At 42.0% G+C, this 18,487-nt stretch overlaps 1 protein-coding gene across 4 annotated transcripts in view; it reads left to right on the top strand.

The window, feature by feature from the left end:
• The window catches only part of SS18 (SS18 subunit of BAF chromatin remodeling complex), a 127,102-nt gene extending 111,096 nt beyond the window's left edge, over positions 1–16,006 (top strand). For 2 of the 4 annotated variants that reach the window (XM_082259405.1, XM_082259404.1), the window contains 2 exons: positions 4,281–4,414; positions 4,539–4,624. In XM_082259405.1, the coding sequence (XP_082115531.1) occupies positions 4,281–4,414; positions 4,539–4,604 (200 nt within the window). In that variant the 3' untranslated portion in view covers positions 4,605–4,624. Of the gene's footprint in view, positions 1–4,280; positions 4,415–4,538; positions 4,626–15,084 lie in introns of those variants that run through there. The other 2 variants (XM_082259403.1, XM_082259402.1) reach the window with 2 other exon arrangements.
• Positions 16,007–18,487: the final 2,481 nt, after the last annotated feature.

Here is an 18,487-nt window from a genome sequence, read left to right as displayed (position 1 = left end):
TAGAAATAATTCAAGACAACTGGGTTATTTCCACTAACTTGCAAGGATACAAGCTGGAATTTTGGGTGTTCTCGCATCCTTGTTTTGTAAAATCAAACATACATGCAGATCCTCTAAAAAGATGATCTCTTTTTCTGGACCATTTAAGGTCTCAAAGAGTGATTACAGAGGTTCCGGAGGACGAAAGATTTAGGGGTTTTTACTCAAACCTTTTCGTTGTCCCCAAGCCAAAAGGAGACGTGAGCCCTATTTTGGATCTCAAAGCTCTGAACCAGTTTCTAAACATTCGTACTTTCCGAATGGAGTCAATTCGCTTAGTCATTGCCTCCCTGCACTGAGAGGAATTTCAAGCATCCATAGACATCAAGGATGCATACCTTTACCTGCCTATTATTCAGGCCCATCAAAGTTTTTTTTTTTTTTTTATTTTTTTTTTTTTATGCTTTGCAGTAGAAATCCGTCATTTTCAGTTTGTGGCCCTGCCCTCTGGGTTTACCACGGCTCCAAGAGTGTTCACAAAGATCCTAGCTCCAGTATTGGCCGCTCTAAGGTCTCAAGCTATATCAGCGATAGGATATCTAGACGATCTATTACTAATAGATCAATCGGCTTTGGCTCTAAGCCGGACTGTTTTCCCAGACAGTTCAGTTCTTAGAACGTCTGGGCTGGATTTTGAACTTGACAAAGTCAACATTACAGCCGGTCCAGTGTCTGGAATATCTGGGTTTCCTTGTGGACACAATGAAGGCAAAGATATTCTTGCCATCAAGAAAGGTCACAGACCTGAAGGATCTGGTTCGATCGGTAAGAAGGCAAAAGTATCCTTCGGTACGTCTTTGCATGAGGTTATTAGGAAAGATGGTGTGCTCATTCAGAGCAGTTTCCTATGCTCAATTCCATGCCAGACCTTTACAGAACAACATCCTGTCAGCATGGACCAGAAAGATCCAGTCCCTAGACTGGTGGTACCAAGAGTACTATAATACTACTATAATGCTATTTATATTTTACCACTTTAATACAGGGCACTTCCCTCCCTTCCTGCCCAGGCCAATTTTCCCCTTTTAGCGCTATTGCATTTTGAATGACAATTGCGCGGTCATGCAACACTGTACCTACACCAAATTTATGTCATTTTCCCCCCACAAATAGAGCTTTCTTTTGGTGGTATTGGATCGCCTCTGGGTTTTTTCCTTTTTGCTAAACAAATAAAAAAAGACCGAAAAGTTTGAAAAAAAAAAAAAAGTTTGTTTGTTTGTTATACGATTTTGTAAATAAAAAGTTTTTTCCTGCACTGATGAGCACTGATGAGGAGGCACTGATGGGGTGGCACTGATAGGTAGCACAGATATGCAGCATTGGTGGGCACTGATAGGCGGCATTGATGGACACTGATAGGTGGCACTGACGGGCACTGATAGGCAGCACTGGTGGGCACTGATAGGCAGCACTGGTGGGCACTGATGGGCGGCACTGATCGGCACTGACGGGCGGCACTGATGGGCACTGATAGGCGGCACCGGTGGGCAATAATGGGCACTGGTGGGCGACACTAAAGGATGGCAATGATGGGCACTTGTGGGCAGCACTGATAGGGAGGGCACTGGTGGGCAGCACTGATGGGGAGGGCAATGGGGGGCTCCCTGAGCCCTGATTGCCATCCCTGGTGGCCATAGTGGGCATCCCTGGGGTCATAGTGGGCATCCCTGGGGTCATAGTGGGCATCCCTGGTGGATCTAGTGGCATCCCCCCCCCCCCCCCGAGGGTCTGCACTGGTAATCAATGATCTGATTACCAGTGCCGACCCCTCCCCCCCACCCTGTCAGGGGAGCCGCCGATCGGCGCTCCTTTACTCGTGCCTGTCAGGCACGAACTAAGGAAAGCCGATCAACGGCTGTTCCTGTTTACGATGTGACCAGCCGTGATTGGACACGGCTGATCACATGGTAAAGAGCTACGTCAGTAGTCTCTTTACCGAGATCGGAGATGCAGGGTGTCAGACTGACACCTCGCATCACCGATCGCCGCTCTGCGCTCCCCCGGGGGGCGCCCAGAGCTGTGTTATCCTGCCGCCGTCATATGACGTCCGGTCAGGATAACACAACCACATTCCCACCGTCATTCTGCTATAGGGCGGGCGGGAAGTGGTTAAGTTGTGTCCGCCAATGAACAGCGGAGAAATGGATTTTACGGTAAGTCAAAAATGCCATCTTTCTACTTTCTGCTATAAAACATATCCCATAAAAAAATGTAAAGTCAAATTCCTTTATAACAGGGCTCGACAAACCCGGGCGCCAGGTCGCATTTGCGACTAGAATTAGCGACCTGGCGCCTGGGGTGCCTGCAGGAGGTGTTCTGTCCCTTTTGCGCCCCCACCTCCTCCCCGAGTGCACGGACTTCCACGCCGTCCAAAAATTGAGGCCCCGGGTTTTCGGCCTTCTTCTGTGAGATGAGGCTAGGGGAACTGGCGCCCTCTTGTGGTGGCCGGGAGTAATGCCTGTTCTCAATGCCTTCCCATCTCCTTCCAAAGAGCAGATGAGAGGGAACATTTTTTTTCAATTCTTATTATTAAAATTTTTTTTTATTTTTTATATATATATATATAATTTTTTTTTTTTTTTTTCCTCATCGCCGTGCCACAGCCGAAGGCCCCTTTCACACGGGCTGTCTGATCAGGTCTGCCTGTCAAGTTTTTCAGGCAGACCTGGTCGGACCCTTCATTCTCCTCTATTGAGCGGTAATCTGCCGCAATCTGATCCTGTCCGCCAAAAACAGACGGATGGTGATTCTATTTTCTATCCATCCCGTGGATCGGATCAGATGGCATCGGATGGAAAGAGACAGACAGTCTGTTTCCATCCAATTGCGCTATAGAGGAGAGTGGGGTATAAAATAAACCTTGGTTGTTTAAAAAAAAAAAACTGGCTCCTAACTTTTTTAGCTGGCTCCTAGATTTCAGGCAAATTTGTCAAGCCCTGCTTTATAAATTTTGTCCAAAATATATTCTGCTACATGTCTTCACTAAAAAAAAAAAAAAAAAAAAAAAAAAAATCCCAATAAGTATATATTGATTGGTTTCTATGAAAGTTATAGCGTCTACAAACTATGGGATATACACTGAAAATATATATATATATATATATATAATGGTGGCGATAAGCGGGCTTATAACAGGCCTGTGGTGAACAATTTGACACTGACGCTGGGGGGGATGGGTTACTGCCTAACTGCCACTGACATCACCAGTGGCAATACAGTGATCAGTGCATATGAAAGGCACTGTTACAGTACTAATGACACTGGGAAGGAAGGGGTTAACATCTAGGGTGATCAAGGGGTAAATGTGTTCCTAATAAGTGTTTGTGTGTACTTTGTGCTGCTTTTACTGAGGATCTAGTTGTTTTCCTTCCTTGCTTAGCTTAGGCTCCGTTCACATGTAGGCGTTTTGGGGCGTTTTTGGGGAGTTTTTCTGCTCTAGGGAGCTCTCAAAACGCCCAACAAGACAAATCCTATTCATTTCAATGGTCCCTGTTCACATCTGAGCGTTTTGACGGTGTAAGCAAAACGCCCAACGCTCAAAGTACATGAGCTTCTTTTTGGGCAGATTACAGGCGTTTTCCATTGGTTTCTATTCAATCTAAAAACGCCTGTAAAATCGCGGTAAAAAACGCACGAAAACGCTACGCTCAGGTGTGAATGTAGCCTAAGTGTTTTGATTCACAGAGCTGTGTTCGGTGAAGCCAATGATTGACCGTCAGAACCCAGTGATCGGCATGTACTGTGTTGAATCGCAGCACAGCCAGGCCAGTGGTTTTGCACCCCCCCCCGCTAGAGAACGTGGATCACGTACCTAGTACCTAGGGAGGCCGCCAATCCGCTGTATATGCAAGTTATACGATCAGCAATTGGTTAAGGCCATCAAACCGAGCCACCCGTTTATACAAGTTGAATGGAAATTTGTCAAGGATTCGGGCGCTTTAGTATTTGTACATGTAGAGATAAACCAAAGTTAAGTGATGAATGGCTCCATAAATATGAATACCCAGAATGCAATTTGCATTGCAGCATTTCCCAAAGGTAACTTACTGTAACATTGGGCTGCTATGAGGCTTGTCAGTAGGTTCTCTAGGCTGATTTATTCTGTTGCAGAAAACAAAGCGATGTCCGGATATTTTTATTGGTATTGAAGCCCTAATGTGACATGAAATGATCTCTGTATAGGGTACGTTTTTTAAAAGCTATTTATATAATAACATAGTTTCTCTTGTACATTTTTATAGGTCCTTCACAAAGTGGACCAGGTCCTCAGTACCCTAACTATCCTCAGGGACAGGGTCAACAGTATGTGCCATACAGACCTTCACAGCCAGGACCCCCTCAGCCACAACAGCAAAGACCTTATGGATATGATCAGGTAAATCCTAGAATATTACCTTCTATTGACTAGGCATCAAAATAGAAGTTTGCAATAACAAGTTAAATGTCTGTGTATAGCTTGGTATTCTTGCACTTAATATGTGTGTGCATTTTTGGTTAAGGAAAGTCTTCATGTGAATCAACGCTGTATGTTGCAACAAATACAAATAGTTCAAAAGCATGAGTAAAAGTAAGTATACATTTGCAGTACAAGGTGAAGGTGATGTATTCTTTTCATTAGAAAGGTTTTCTGTAAATTATCTTGTTTAAAATACCATGGCAAGACCTATAAAACTAAAATTCATGTGACTGTGCAGAACCACTTGGGAACTTGTAACTAATCATTTCTCAAGTGTTCACGTTTTTTAGACCTTTTAGATCTTTTATACATACACAACTAATTTAAAGCTGAATTCCAAGCAGATAGTTAGGTACGTAGTTAAATTACATATTTGTAAACTGTTTTACCTGCAAAAGGACTTGCTAATGCGGTTCAGACATCCTGATACCCCTGCAAGAAAGAACAGCTTAGTCCCAGACCTTATGCTGACTACAGTGTACAGTTCAACAATACAGCCTCTTTCTGGACCCACCCCTAGCCTGTTTTTTGATAATGACCGAGCAGCAACACATTCATGAAGATGTCCCTTTGTTCCTCCTTGTGTAATGGTTTACGCTGACAGGATTCTGACCCGGTCTCTAATGGTCTGAGCACTGTGCATGTAAATACACAAAACTGATACCAGGAAAGATCCAGGTTCTAGTGCCTATTAAAAAAAAAAAAATACATTGGATTAGGAGCTTTATTTCAGGCAAATGGCTAAATAAACAAAATAACATTATCGAGTTTTACCAGTCTTGTGATCCAGGTTGGCGACCTCAGTTCTGTAGGCAAGTGGTTAAAGCGGAACAATACCTAAAACAAATTTGATAACAGTTAATGTTCTTTAACAAAAAAAACAAACATTCCACATTATTATGTTACTAAAATTAGTGTGCTGTAAATTGCTTACAGCATTGCTCCGGTTTCTTCTTGTTGGAGGCTGCCATTTTGTTTAAGCCCAGAGCAGTCACTTCTTATTGGAAACTCTCCCCCTCTCCTTAATCAAAAACTAAATGCCACTTTTTGTAAATTAAATTTTGTGCATTGCCAGCCTTGATTGTATGTCTCTTGGCTCAGAGTGTACATCTGACAGAAGCTTTACAGTGCTGAAGTTCACAGGCTGCTGCCAAGGTAGAAGGGAGAGGATTTCCGGGAGATAATATAAGACTCTATCCCTGTAAGTTTTTTAAATCTTTTGTGTGTGCCTGACAGCAGAATGTCATGTCACCTCTCCTGCTTTGCTTTTCTCCCTCCCTAAATATGTGTTCTGTTGCACAGTCTGTGTCATTCAGCAGATCGCCTCTAGTAGCTCTAATTTTCCGCACAGTACCGAAAATATAGGACAGCTGAGGCTGTGCAGATCAGGTTGAGAGAAGGCCTTACTGGATTTTAAACAGTATAGCACCCTTTTTTTTTTTTTTTTTTTTATTGTTTTGCATAGCTATACCTGCAAAAGGGGCCAGCATGAAGTATTCTATCAGGACTTAATTTTAAGGGCTCTTTCACACAGGCGGTCCGATCAGATCCGCCTGTCACTTTTTTAGGCGGATCTGATCGGATCCTCCATGCAGCTCTATGGGGCAGCGGGTGTCAGCGGAGACACCTCCGCTGACACCCGCTGCCATCCGCATCCGATCCTGTGCTGAAATCTGGACGGATGGAAAGCCTATTTTTCCATCCGTTCAGTAATCGGAGCGGAGCGGATCTGATGAGAGCGGACAAGCGGTCCGCTCTCCTCCGATCCCCCATAGAGGGCAGCGGGTGCTGAGACACCTCCCTCTCCGCTCTGCAAGCGGAGACGGAGCTGTCATCCGCCCGGCTCAGCGGGGATCGCGGATCGATCCCCGCTGAGCAACACGGATCCGCCTGCGGAGGCGGACCGTGTGAAAGAGCCCTTAGATTAAAGTTTTAATTTAATTGACTGACAAAACTGTTCAAATTAGAAGAGCTAGCTTAGAGTCCAGACCTATCTGAGTTTTGCTTTGATCTTGGTCGCTACAACAGCAATCACCTCTGTTGTTCCCGTTTAAAGAACTTTTTAAAAAATATCGTACAGTACTAAACACAGGCATATTATTCATACACCATGGGTTTTAGGCGTTTATCTTCAAATGACTTGATGCTGGCACAGCTTTTGAAGACATGATCCCTGGAAGCTTTCTCCTTTTGGCTTTTGCTCACTCAGCTTAACCAGCCAATTATTATTATTTTATTTTTTAATTTTTTTTATCTTCAGTCAACCCTCACTGTCTTCTCATACAACATAGAAACACTTTATCTGGATTCATACAACCTTGGGAACCATACCTGCACCCTATGCTGTGAGAACAGCTTGTAATGTTACTTCAGGCACTGAATACTCATGCACATTTACTTTGGTACTTGATGCAATGTGTTGAATTAACCACAGGGTGCTCTACGTGTTCAGGGCCATAGTCAGTCTGTCCCTGAAGACCTCTTCTATGATATGCCCACTATGATGGGTGAAGCCGAGACTTTATATAGTCCAGCATCATGGACAGTAAGATGAGGTCAGCCTGTACCTCTGACGGGTGTTGTATAAACTAAGCTACGTTTGGAATGTTTTGTATATGTAAACTTTTCAGACTTCACGCTGAAACTAATTTACTTTTAGCTCAGTCTGTGGTGACTGACCTGGTGTTAAATCACACCACTGTTTGCACACTTTAACGCTATTTCTGCTTAGAGCCCTTATAGGGTACTCATGCACTTCCTTCCACCCTTTTCACCAGGTTCCAGGACAGACAACACCTGGGTCACCGCATACTCCTTACAGACATTTTTACCTTCTACTCCATAGCCTATTCCGTGAGTACCCCAAAGGGGAATAACTCTCACTTGGTATGGCATGGAACAGGAAAAGGGGAGCCAACCAAAATTGCACACAAAAATTCTCTCTACTTAACCTCAGCGTGACGATGTATTCCTTGCACCACAGCAAGATTTGGCTCTAACACCACTGTCGGCATCTTATTCTGGCTCTACTTCAGGAACACTAACAGCAGTCTATTCGACTAAAGCAAAATTCTCTGCATCTGTTAAATTTCTTTAGACACATTACATTCTTAATACAGCCGTCTTTGTCCAGGGCCAGAAAACAACACACCTCTTCTCCCACTGCCATTTCTCAGTCTGATTCGGATCCCAATATATGCTGGTCACAGAGGACACAGAAGGGAATAAAGAGGATATGGATACCGTTTTGAAGGAAGCTGAAGATGTTTCTTCCCCAGATTGTCACTGCATTGAAGAGGGATCTTCATGTAGTGTACTTGCTAACGTTGTAAAGCTAATTTCCTCATTTCGCCAAAGCCTTGATATTGTGCATCTTGATTTCTCATCATCTCGTCAAGCCCCTGTGGGTAAAAAAAAACCTGCAAAACCTTTAATGGACAGATCTGCAGTATATGACAACTGGATTGCTCTGCAAAGATTTTTTTTTTTTTTTGGGGGGGGGGGGTCTTGCAATGCAACCACAGCACTACCTGGCTGGGGTTTGCATGTTCTTTCTGTGTGGGTTCCACATTCCAAAGACATGCTGGTAGGTTAGTTGGCTCCTCTCTAAATTGGCCCTTGTATGTATGAATGCATGTTAGGGACCTTAAATTGTAAGCTCCTCGAGTGCAGGGACTGATGTCAATGTAAAAAAAAAAAATATATATATATTAGTGCTGCGTAAATTGTCGGTGCAATGTAAGTACCTATAACAAGTAAGAACACCATAACCCCTGGTGTTAGGATCAGTGCATGCAATAATACTTTGACAATGGATGCATTGTCAACTTTGGTGATAATGGATGCAATAACAACCCTCAGCATTCGTGTAGTGCAGTGGTTGCCATCATTTTAGACTTCACTGATCACTATACTGAGTTTTAAATCCCTTGGACCACTAACATGAATTCTACATGCCTTATTCACACAATGCATCACACTGTTGCCTTACACGGACTCCTCATTGAATCTCGCCTCCTTATCCAACCATGTGCTTGAGCTCCGTGCTCCCTCCTACAGTCTGTGATCATTGCTGTTATTAGAGGTCCCCTCCTTCACCTCCCACTCTCTGCACTACTCCCATTGCCTCCCTCTGAATTCACAAGAGCCGGAACTAACTACAGAGGAGGCATCGAATATCCATTTGGTCAGCGCGCATTGGGAACAACACTGGAAACATGAAGCCGTGTTCATCTGCCTAAATTTTGATTTGTGGCAGAACCCCTGGGGACCACCAACATTTTCCACTACTGGTTGACCGCTGGTGTGGATGATACAATAACCCTCATCATTGGTGTTTAACCACTTAAGCACCAGGCCTTTCTCTGACACTTGTTTAGAAGTTTAAATTAATATCTTTTGCTAGATAATTCTTTTGCTAGAATTATGTCACTGTGTTTGTGTTTTTGTTTCAAACACAATTGTTTTGGAGAAAAATACTTTCACGAATTAAAAAAAAAATTAGTTAGCCCAATTTTTTTTTTGGGATAATGTGAAAGATGATGTTATGCCAAGTAAATAGATACCTAACATGTCCTGCTTCAAAATTGCACATGCTCGGGGAATAGCGACAAACTACGGTACATAAAAAAAAATTCCATAGGTGACTTTTTACATTTTTTACAGGTTACCTGTTTAGACTTACAGAGGAGGTCTAGTGCTGAAATTATTTCTCACGCTCTAATGATCGTGGCGATACCTCATGTGGAGTTTGAGCACCATTTACATATGTGGGCGAGACTTGCATATTCGTTTGCTTCTGCACGCAACTCAGAGGGACGGGGCGCTTTACTTTTTTTATTTTTTTTTATTCGTTTTTTATTTTTACACTGTCCCTTTTTTAATTATATATTTTTTTCTTTATCACTTTTATTCCTATTACAAGGAATGTAAACATCCCTTGTAATAGAAAAAAGCATGGCAGGTCCTCTTGCGAGATCTGGGGTCAAAGAGACCTCGGATCTCACATTTAAAAGCAAAAGAAATAAAAATGTATCCCTTTTTAAGGCTGTAGGCGAATGTGACGTCCGATGTCGCTCCAGTCCTCCAAGGGCGTAGAGTAGAGTGGGTGCCATCTTGCCCTCACTCGACTTCCTGCCCATCGCTCCAGGAAATCAGATAGTTTCCTACTTTACCGACTGCTCCGGTAAGCAAGGAAAATAAAAGGGATCCCGAGGCGAATCCGCCACCAGTGACCACAAATACAGCACCATGGAGCAGCAGTGGCAGTGAAAGTTAACCTCCCACTCCCCTTCTGCATTGGTTGTCATGGCATTGAAAGTTGAGCCCCACACAAGAGCTGCACGATTCTGGATAAAATGAGAATCTCAATTTTTTTGCTTAGAATAAAATCACGATTCTTGGCTTAACATCATCTTTTACATTATACAAAAAAAATTGGGCTAACTTTACTGTTATTTTTTTTTTTATTTAAAGTGTATTTTTTCCCAAAAAACTGCGTTTAAAAGACTTTTGCGCACTACTAAAATACTGATTTTAACTTGTAAGCAACAAGTGTCCGAAAAAGGCTTCATCCTTAGGAGTTTAAAGACAGAAGTTCATTCCTTTGATCTAAAAGAACAAAATGATATATTGTAAAACATTGTGTTTATAGTTATCTAGTAGCCTTACCAATGTTGTTGAACATTTGCCAGAGTCTTTTTTTTTTTTTTTTTTTGACAGCTGTGTGAGCAGAAAACAGCTCTGTAAGAATTGAGGACATGCCGTTTTAGATCGTGAGGGGGGTTGGGGGTGAATCGAGATCACGATTTTTTAACGATTAATCGTGCAGCTCTATCCCACACTAATAACCCGTTCACCAATACCAGCCCCCTCCTCTACCCCATTGTTTTTCACTTGCATGATTACAGGCTTCCAAACCTCTTGCTCCCTTATGACTCCGTCTGCATTACAGCCTTCCTTTCAGCGCCGGTGTTCCGTGAGAATTACCTACCCGTGAGAAAAACCTACCCTCGTCACTTCCGGTGCACCCTCATTGTCTGTAACGCGGCGGTGACATTAAAACAGCTGCCCGACAATATGAATCATCTCTGCTCCTTCCCCTGACACTTCACTGATGTCGGCTAGTAAATATAAAAGCGCCGCCGGGTGTATGAGAAGATACATAACGGACCCGCCAGCCGCTTTTATATTTACTCGCCGACATCAGTGAAGTGACAGGGGAAGGAGCGGAGATGATTCATATTGTCGGGCAGCTGTTTTAATGTCACCGCCGCGTGGGTAGCTTTTTTTCACAGACACCCTAATACTGTCATACTACTGCGCATGCCCAGTAGTCAGCTCCTTATCTTTTTCATTCGGTTTCCGGGGCTCTGAGCATGCGCAGTGCTGCGCTGCTCAGCTGTTCCTGCCCGGAAGTGACGAAGGTAGGTTTTTCTCACGGGGTAGGTAAATCTCACGTTACACCGGAACACAGAGCACATTCCACCACCTGGTACCACCTACCTGGTGCCCAACAGCCTGCCGGCACCACAAAATCGCCAGAAAGGCTCTAATCTCAATACACATGCTCAGAATCTTGCAGCATAAAGCTTGGACAGCTGAAGCTGCATGCAAACATGCCTCACAAGTGTTTGGTGAGATGCTTGACCAATTCATCAGCGGTCGCTGGTGGAAAGTTTCTTTTTTCTTCCTGAGAGGATGGCTCGAAACCCCTAGCTCCTCTAAATGCAGAGGACCTGTCTGCTCTAAGCAGGCTTTAAATTCAGAAGCTACGTTCAGCTCTGCCTTCTTTAGCGCAAGGCCTGGCCGCAAAAGCCACCCTACCTTTCCCTGAGCCCTCTTTACAGTGCATGGACACCTTAGGAGTGAGGTGACATCTTTTGCAGTCTGCCTTTCTGGTGAGGGAGTAGCATTTTGAACTCTATTAAATTAACCCAAAACTGCCCAAAAAAAGTTAGATTTGCAGAATGCACTCAACCATCTCTTTTTCCAGGAAGCAGATGTGCCAGTACCACCACAAGCCAGGTTCAAAGGATTCAACTCAAACATGTTTACAGTACCAAAGCTAAACTGATGTATTCGAGCCGGTTCACACTATTACGACTTGGTCAGCCTGGCAAGTCGCGCACCGTCGGGTCCATTGAGTAGTACAGGACCGGTTCTAATAGGAGCCGCACAAGTCGCTCCGACTTTACTTAGAAAAAGGGTCCTGTACTACTTCGGGGCGACCTGGATGCGACTTGCATAGACATTCATTATATGAAGTCCGTGCAAGTCGCGCCGAAGCCGCGGTGCACACGACTTCACAGGTCGCCCCCGAAGTCGGAGCGACCTAATGTGAACGGGGGCTTAGTCCTATTTTTGACTTAAAATCCGTTAACAGATGTCAATAGATGAATCTGCAAGGTCAGCCATAGCTTCACCGAGAAACAGGGAATTTCCATGGACATTTAAAATGCTCTCATTTACCCACTTCATCTGCGCTATGCAATTGCAGACAATTACTTTCAGTTTGTTACACTACTCTTCTGCCTATCCTCTGCTCCCAGAGTGTTCAGAAAGGTTTTAACGTCTCTCTCCCTTCTAGAACATAAGGCATCTAGATCATTGGCATCCACTTCATGGGTTATCTCGATGACCTTCTCTTGAAGAACTTATGTCCTTTCCAGCTTTCAGAAAATGGTTATCAATGTCAACAAATCTGTTCTCCAGTCTTTTTCAAGCAAGTCTGTCTAGAGCAAGTCTGTCTAGAGAAAAAAGAGAGAAAAATTGAGATCATTGAAATCCTTCCTAAAAGTTTTAGGCCTAACGATAGCCTGTTTCATGTTACTGCCATTCAGCTAATTCCATTCAATAACTCCTGCTAAATATTTTGTCGACTTGGAAAAAGCAGGCTTCTTTTCTCAATTTGCCCGTGCTACTAAGTAGCTAGGCAATGAATTCACTTCCTTGGTGGATCACTACTACAGCCCTAACAGTGGAGAAGTCCTTCCTTACCTAACAGTTCTGCTGCTTAGAGCCATCTCGTTGACCCCTGGAACACTGCCCAATCAAGGTACAGTCAGACAATGCCACAGCTGTGGCCTACATAAGCCATCAAGGGGGCACCAGAAGTCGGTTTGCACTGAAGAAAGAAAAACAATCTCGTGAACAGAAGATTATTATCCAGCGATCTAAGCAGTCCACGTGCCATGAATGGACAACCGGAAAATGGAATATTCTAGCCTCAGATTCCTAGATAATCCCTTGTTCTCAGCTCAGGCTAGTTTATTGCCTTCCCTCCATTGCGAATCCTACCTCGTATGCTCAAGAAATAGAGCAAGAGAAAAATGGTGATCCTAATTGAACCAAATTGGCCCAGAAGAACCTGGTATACAGACATACTGTTAACATAGATTTTTAGCAGGCAACCCCTTAGAGGGGTTTCTAAGTCCTGTGATGCCCTGTTAAAAGCAAGAAAAGCCTCTACTGTAACTGGAAATCCATTTTTGTCTGGTGTTATCACAGGCACTTCAACCTTGGAGATTACTCTGTGCCTCATATTTTAGCCTTCCTACAAGCAGACCTTGACAAGAACTTGGCCTTAAACACTCTGAAAGGTCAAGTCTTAGCCTTATGTCTTCTTTTTCAAAGGCTTCTGGTTTCACTCTCTCTTAAGAACCTTTCTTCAAGGTGTATTTTGTACTATGCCCCTTTTGCAGCACTCTCTCCGCTTCCTTGGGATCTCATCTTGCTTTATTCTGCCCTGCAGAAATCACCCTTTGAACCTTTTAGGAATATTCCCTCTAGAGCAGTGGTCCTGAACCCTGACCTACAGGGCCCACTAACAGGCCAGATTTTCAAGATCACTGAAATACATCCCAGGTGATATCATTTGCTGCTCAGTGATTGCAGTACTCTAGTCTGCATCTTCCCAAGGTAATACCTAAAATCTGGCCTGTTAGTGGGCCCTGTAGGCCAGGGTTGAGGACCACTGCTCTAGAGGATCTCTTGTAAAGTAGCCTTTTTTTTTTGTCAGGATCACATCTGACAGATGTGTTTTCTGAACTGGCAACCCTTTCCGGCTAGGGTCTTTCCTCAAACTTCATAATGACAAAGCCATCTTTTCTCCCAAAGGAGGTTTCAATATTCAATCTTAACAAGGCCATTGTCCTACCATCCTTTTTGCCCTAATCCCTAAGCATATAAAGTAAAGCTCTCTACATTTCCTGGACGTAGTCAGAGCCATTAAAGTATACTGTAGATTACTGCTTTAATCGGATGATTCCCTGTCCCTGTTTGGCCCTGTCCTTGCGACCTTTCAAGGGACAACCCACTTCAAAGTCAACCATTGCACGTTGGATATGGAATCTGACTGTAAAAGCTTACATTCTCAAAGAATCTGCTCTTTTAGATGCCCATTCCACCAGATCAGAGTGAGTTTCCTGGACATTTCGACCCCAAACTACTGTTATCCCAGTTTTCTAAGGCCGACACTTGGTCTTCTGTTCATAATTTTTTCAAAGTCTCTGGTGAAAGTCCAATCTTCCGCTGATGCAGCTTTTGGCGGCAAGGTTCTTGCAGCAGCAATCTGAGCTGGGTCTTCTGAGTCCTGACCCTTGTTATTTGGGCCTGTTGGCACAGTTGGGTTGTCTCATTGTTACTCACCCTTCTTATTGCTTGAAAACATTGCATGGTGTATGAATAATCTGCCTGTGTCCTGTACTGTATGATTAAAACAGGAAATTTTGACTGACATGTAAATTCCATATATTGGAGTACAGCACAGGACACAGAACACCCTCCCTTTTTATTCCTTGGTTTACTTTGAATTGTTTGCTACAAAAGAGGACATGGTAAGGTAGCATTATTGGGGAGGTGCCCAGGGGTATGTTCTCTAAAGCTTTGCCAGAGTCCACACAACACACCTATAACCCATGGTGTATGATTAAGCAATCTGTGTCCTGAACCCATGGTGTATGAATAAGCAATCTATGTCCTGTACTGTACTCCAAGATATGGAATTTACAGGCAAGTCAAATTCTCTCCATGCTTACATTTCCAAACCTATTGGTGGGTTCCCCAACTTTCACATAGCTTAGTCCTGCTGTGTGTGAGCACTTGCATATGCCTATGGGAGGAACAGTAGGATAAACTGGAAGGGGAGTCAGTGAAGCACTGCAGAAAGTGTTGCCACTATGTAAATGACTAAAAGTGGAGGACTCTTCAGGACTGAACCTGTGAAATGCTGAGTTAAAGGGAAAAAAAAAACCCTCACCTTAAACTTCAGCTTCCAGACCCTTTCTTTAGGCAAAGGTAAAGTTCCAAACATCCTGGATACTAAAAAAATATCCCAGTCTCACAGGAAGGTCATCCACTACATTGTGCAGGAACGACTTTTTGAAGTGTCCGGTTCCTGCTGTTTACAGGCTGCCTTCTTTTGCCAGAGTTGTGCGCCTTACATTTTTTATAAAAAAAATGTATCAAAAAGACTTTGCTTTCAAAAATATGAGCTTACTGTATGAACATAATTTTATGTATCTAGATCATGTTATATTGATGTTGGAATTATAACTGTCTTATTGTAATTTTGCTTCTCTTTATTTTAGGGTCAATATGGAAACTACCAACAGTAGAAACTCCCAGGTTCCTGTAGCCAGTCCTTGTAGCTCTTGTACTTTTTCCTCAGAACTGTGGTCATCTTCCTTTGAAGAGCTCATTAACTTTATCTCTTACATTTGGGGAAAACTACGTGAATTGATGGCAGCTTCTAAGTTTTAGTCTTTACGTGTTAACCATGGAAGACTACAGTAATTCACATGCCCAGCCTAATTCACATTGTGTACTCTAGGTGGTGATGTTGCATCACAGATTCCAAGACATCCATGTGTTACATGGAAAGCAGACCTTTTAAATTGTAAAAAAGTTTTGGGAAAACTTTTTTTCCTCTTTGTGATAGAATTCAATTTGTTCTGTGAATTTTATCACAGTGTAATGTGTAAACCAGAATAATACGGCAGAGAACAGTGTATTTAAATGTAATCATTGAACATTAAATGTGTTATCTTTAAATAAATAAGTGAATAAATGTTTTCTATAAATTGAGTACTTTGAATGTTTTCTTGCTAGAAAAACCGTCATCTGTGTCATTTCAATAAAATTGGAGAAAAGAAAATCTGCACAAAAGTGAAGACATTGCCCATAGCAGCCAATTAGAATTTGTTGAATTTTAATAAAAACTTGATTGATTTCTGTTGGCCACACTGTTGTGCTTTTTTTCTCTGGTTTTAATAAATTTAGCCTCACTCAATTTACAATGTCCTTGCCAGGATATTTTTCTATTCCATCTTAAAGGAGATCTCTATCCAAGAGATGTAGGTGGAGCAGAGCTTCAAAACAAAAAATGTGAAAACCATCTTAGATTCTTTTCAAGCCCACAGTCTTGCCATCATAAGTCTATGTAAAGCTTTAGGAACTGCATGTTATGACAAAAGGAAGCATCCATTGTTTCCATGTTATTGCCAATCATCCAGCATCTTTATGCGGCATATTTTTTTATGGTGGTGATATCCATATTTTGGGGACCCGATCCAAATATTTCACTCCTAAAAAAGATGAAGGGTTCTTTTGCTTATATTGCTTGTAAGTGAAATGGGAAAGGCTGCTGCTACTGCAATTTCACCAGCAGGTGGAGCTGTAAGTGAAATCTGAGACTTCATTTTTTTTTTTTTTTTTTGTAACTAGGAAGCTTTGACATGAAAATATAACCAGTAGGATGCGTGGTGGAAGACTTGTATGTGGCAAATAAAGAAAGACCAATTTTTTTTTGTGTTTTTTTTTTTTTTTCATTTTCTTTCTTTTCTTTTTTTTTTTGCAGATAGGTTTTCAGGTAATAAAGTTAATTCTTGCAAAGTTGGGTATGTGATTATAATGTATTTACATATCTATCAAATCAGCACACAGTTTTACGTATCTAAGAGCACAAGTTGCAATACACGCTATTCTCCATTTCTAAGCAATCTTTATGCAATACAGTTCTGGGGGATTTTCTGGTATACGGTAAAAATGCATCACACACTTTTTATTAGTATCCGAAAAATGTTATCAGATTGTATGTGTTATTTTGCAGAGGAATATTTTTTTTTTCCTGTTTTAAAACCTAATAAAATACACAAGAAATGCAAACTTGCATAGTATGGGCAGTTATTGCCATTCATTTTATGGGGTCTGTGCCAAACTTACACCTACTTTGCTATTTAATATGTACTTTACAAGAATAAATTATTTGTGACCCACGCTTTTTTACTTTTTTGTTTTTAAAAAGTATACAAGGTGTGTATGCTTGTGTTTTGGAGCATATGTTTACATCTTTTAGAATCATACGATGTATTAAAGAGAAATGCACTGTACTTACAAGCCCTTCAAGCTTTTAACACACTGTTCTGAAAGCATGCTGCCAGAATGAATGATTAAAAATGTGTGTTTGTCGTGGTGGTGCTTAAGAAAAAAAAATGCAGCTTGCTGCATTTATTGTGTGCTTTTGTTTATACTCAACTTTATATAAATGTGAGTGGTAATTCACTGCACAAATGTGAACTAAGCCTAAAGGTATCCAAAAATATAAGCTGATTTTTGACCAGTCTAGCAACATTTTTCTGATGCCACCAGCAGATGGTTCCAGACATAACTTTCTAACCTATTACTAATACAAATTCAAAATGAGATGGTAAGTTGGCATGCAAGCCACATCAATAATTTGAAAGATATCTACAAGGAAGCCTAGTACATTTTTTAAAAGCATATATGGGGAATGCATTTAAAAGAGAGGTGAAATGGGAAGCTCGGCTTACAATGCCTATGTCGCTGGAAGAGGAATCTAGAGGGGGGGTCTCCACAATGGCAATGCATACTATGACACATTATAAAACTCTAACCCCCCCCCCCCAAAGATTGAATTAAATTGGCCATTCTGAAAAACATATGTTTGATTGGCCAAAGTCTGCTTTTAGGGCTGACATGATTTCTTTCTACAACCCATTGTACATACTTTACCTCTGTATATACGAGTCCCTGAAGCTACTAGACATTTTCAAAAATTATCACTGGGAACCCACCTATCTTTGGTTGTCTCTGGATGTCTAATTGCCTTAAAGGCATCATCAACCATGAGGTTGGTCTCACTTCCTTTAGCTATTTCCTCACTAAGGAATCCCATCTAAACCCTGCACAAGCTCATTTCATCGTGGAAGGGACACACTTCTGTTTTTAGCACAACTATTTCTCTTTTGTCGAGGAATCCTAGCAGGAATGTTCCACTGTTTGCACCAAGGCTTCTAAAACTGAGATGACCACAGGGTCAGAAATAAAGTTCATCACTCCATTCCATAGCAAGTTTAAACATGGAGAGGATTATTGCTTGGGGGATTATGCATAAAGACCCCAAGTTGGGGCCCATTCTTCCCAGCAGACCCAAGAAACCAACATACCATTCTTCAGCAGCCTTTTACAATACTGTGGGCATGTACCAGCGCTAGAAATTAAAATGTAGTGCTGGTACATTTTGTGGATCATCAGAAAAAAAGTTGTAAGGGCAGATTATACCTCATTTGCTCCTTTTTTCTCTTGCTCTGTGGACCATGTCAGCTATCACCTTTCCTGTACCTGAAACCTCCTATATGTGGGCCGGATGGTTCGGACACAATTTGGCAGGCACAGATGGTTGATTGAAGAGGGCAACCGAGATCATCGATATGTAAATAGGTGCCAGGCAGTACGAATACTATGATCAATACCTAATAATAATTTATCCTATAGTAACTGTAGATCATACACTGAAAAAAACGATACATGCATTCCAAGTATTCATAAATTCTTGCGTTTTTAACCATATAGCAAGTGCAACTTATGCTTTTATAATAATATGCGCCATTTTAATGTGACAAAATAAAGTAATAAGCATAAAAGTCCAAATTGTTTTTGTAAGTATGTAATGTTCCAACCGTGCCATATGTT

Source organism: Pelophylax lessonae (assembly GCF_965119305.1).
Source record: "Pelophylax lessonae genome assembly, chromosome: 5".
NCBI lineage: Eukaryota > Metazoa > Chordata > Amphibia > Anura > Ranidae > Pelophylax > Pelophylax lessonae.
This window is presented reverse-complemented; position numbering and strand designations above follow the sequence as displayed.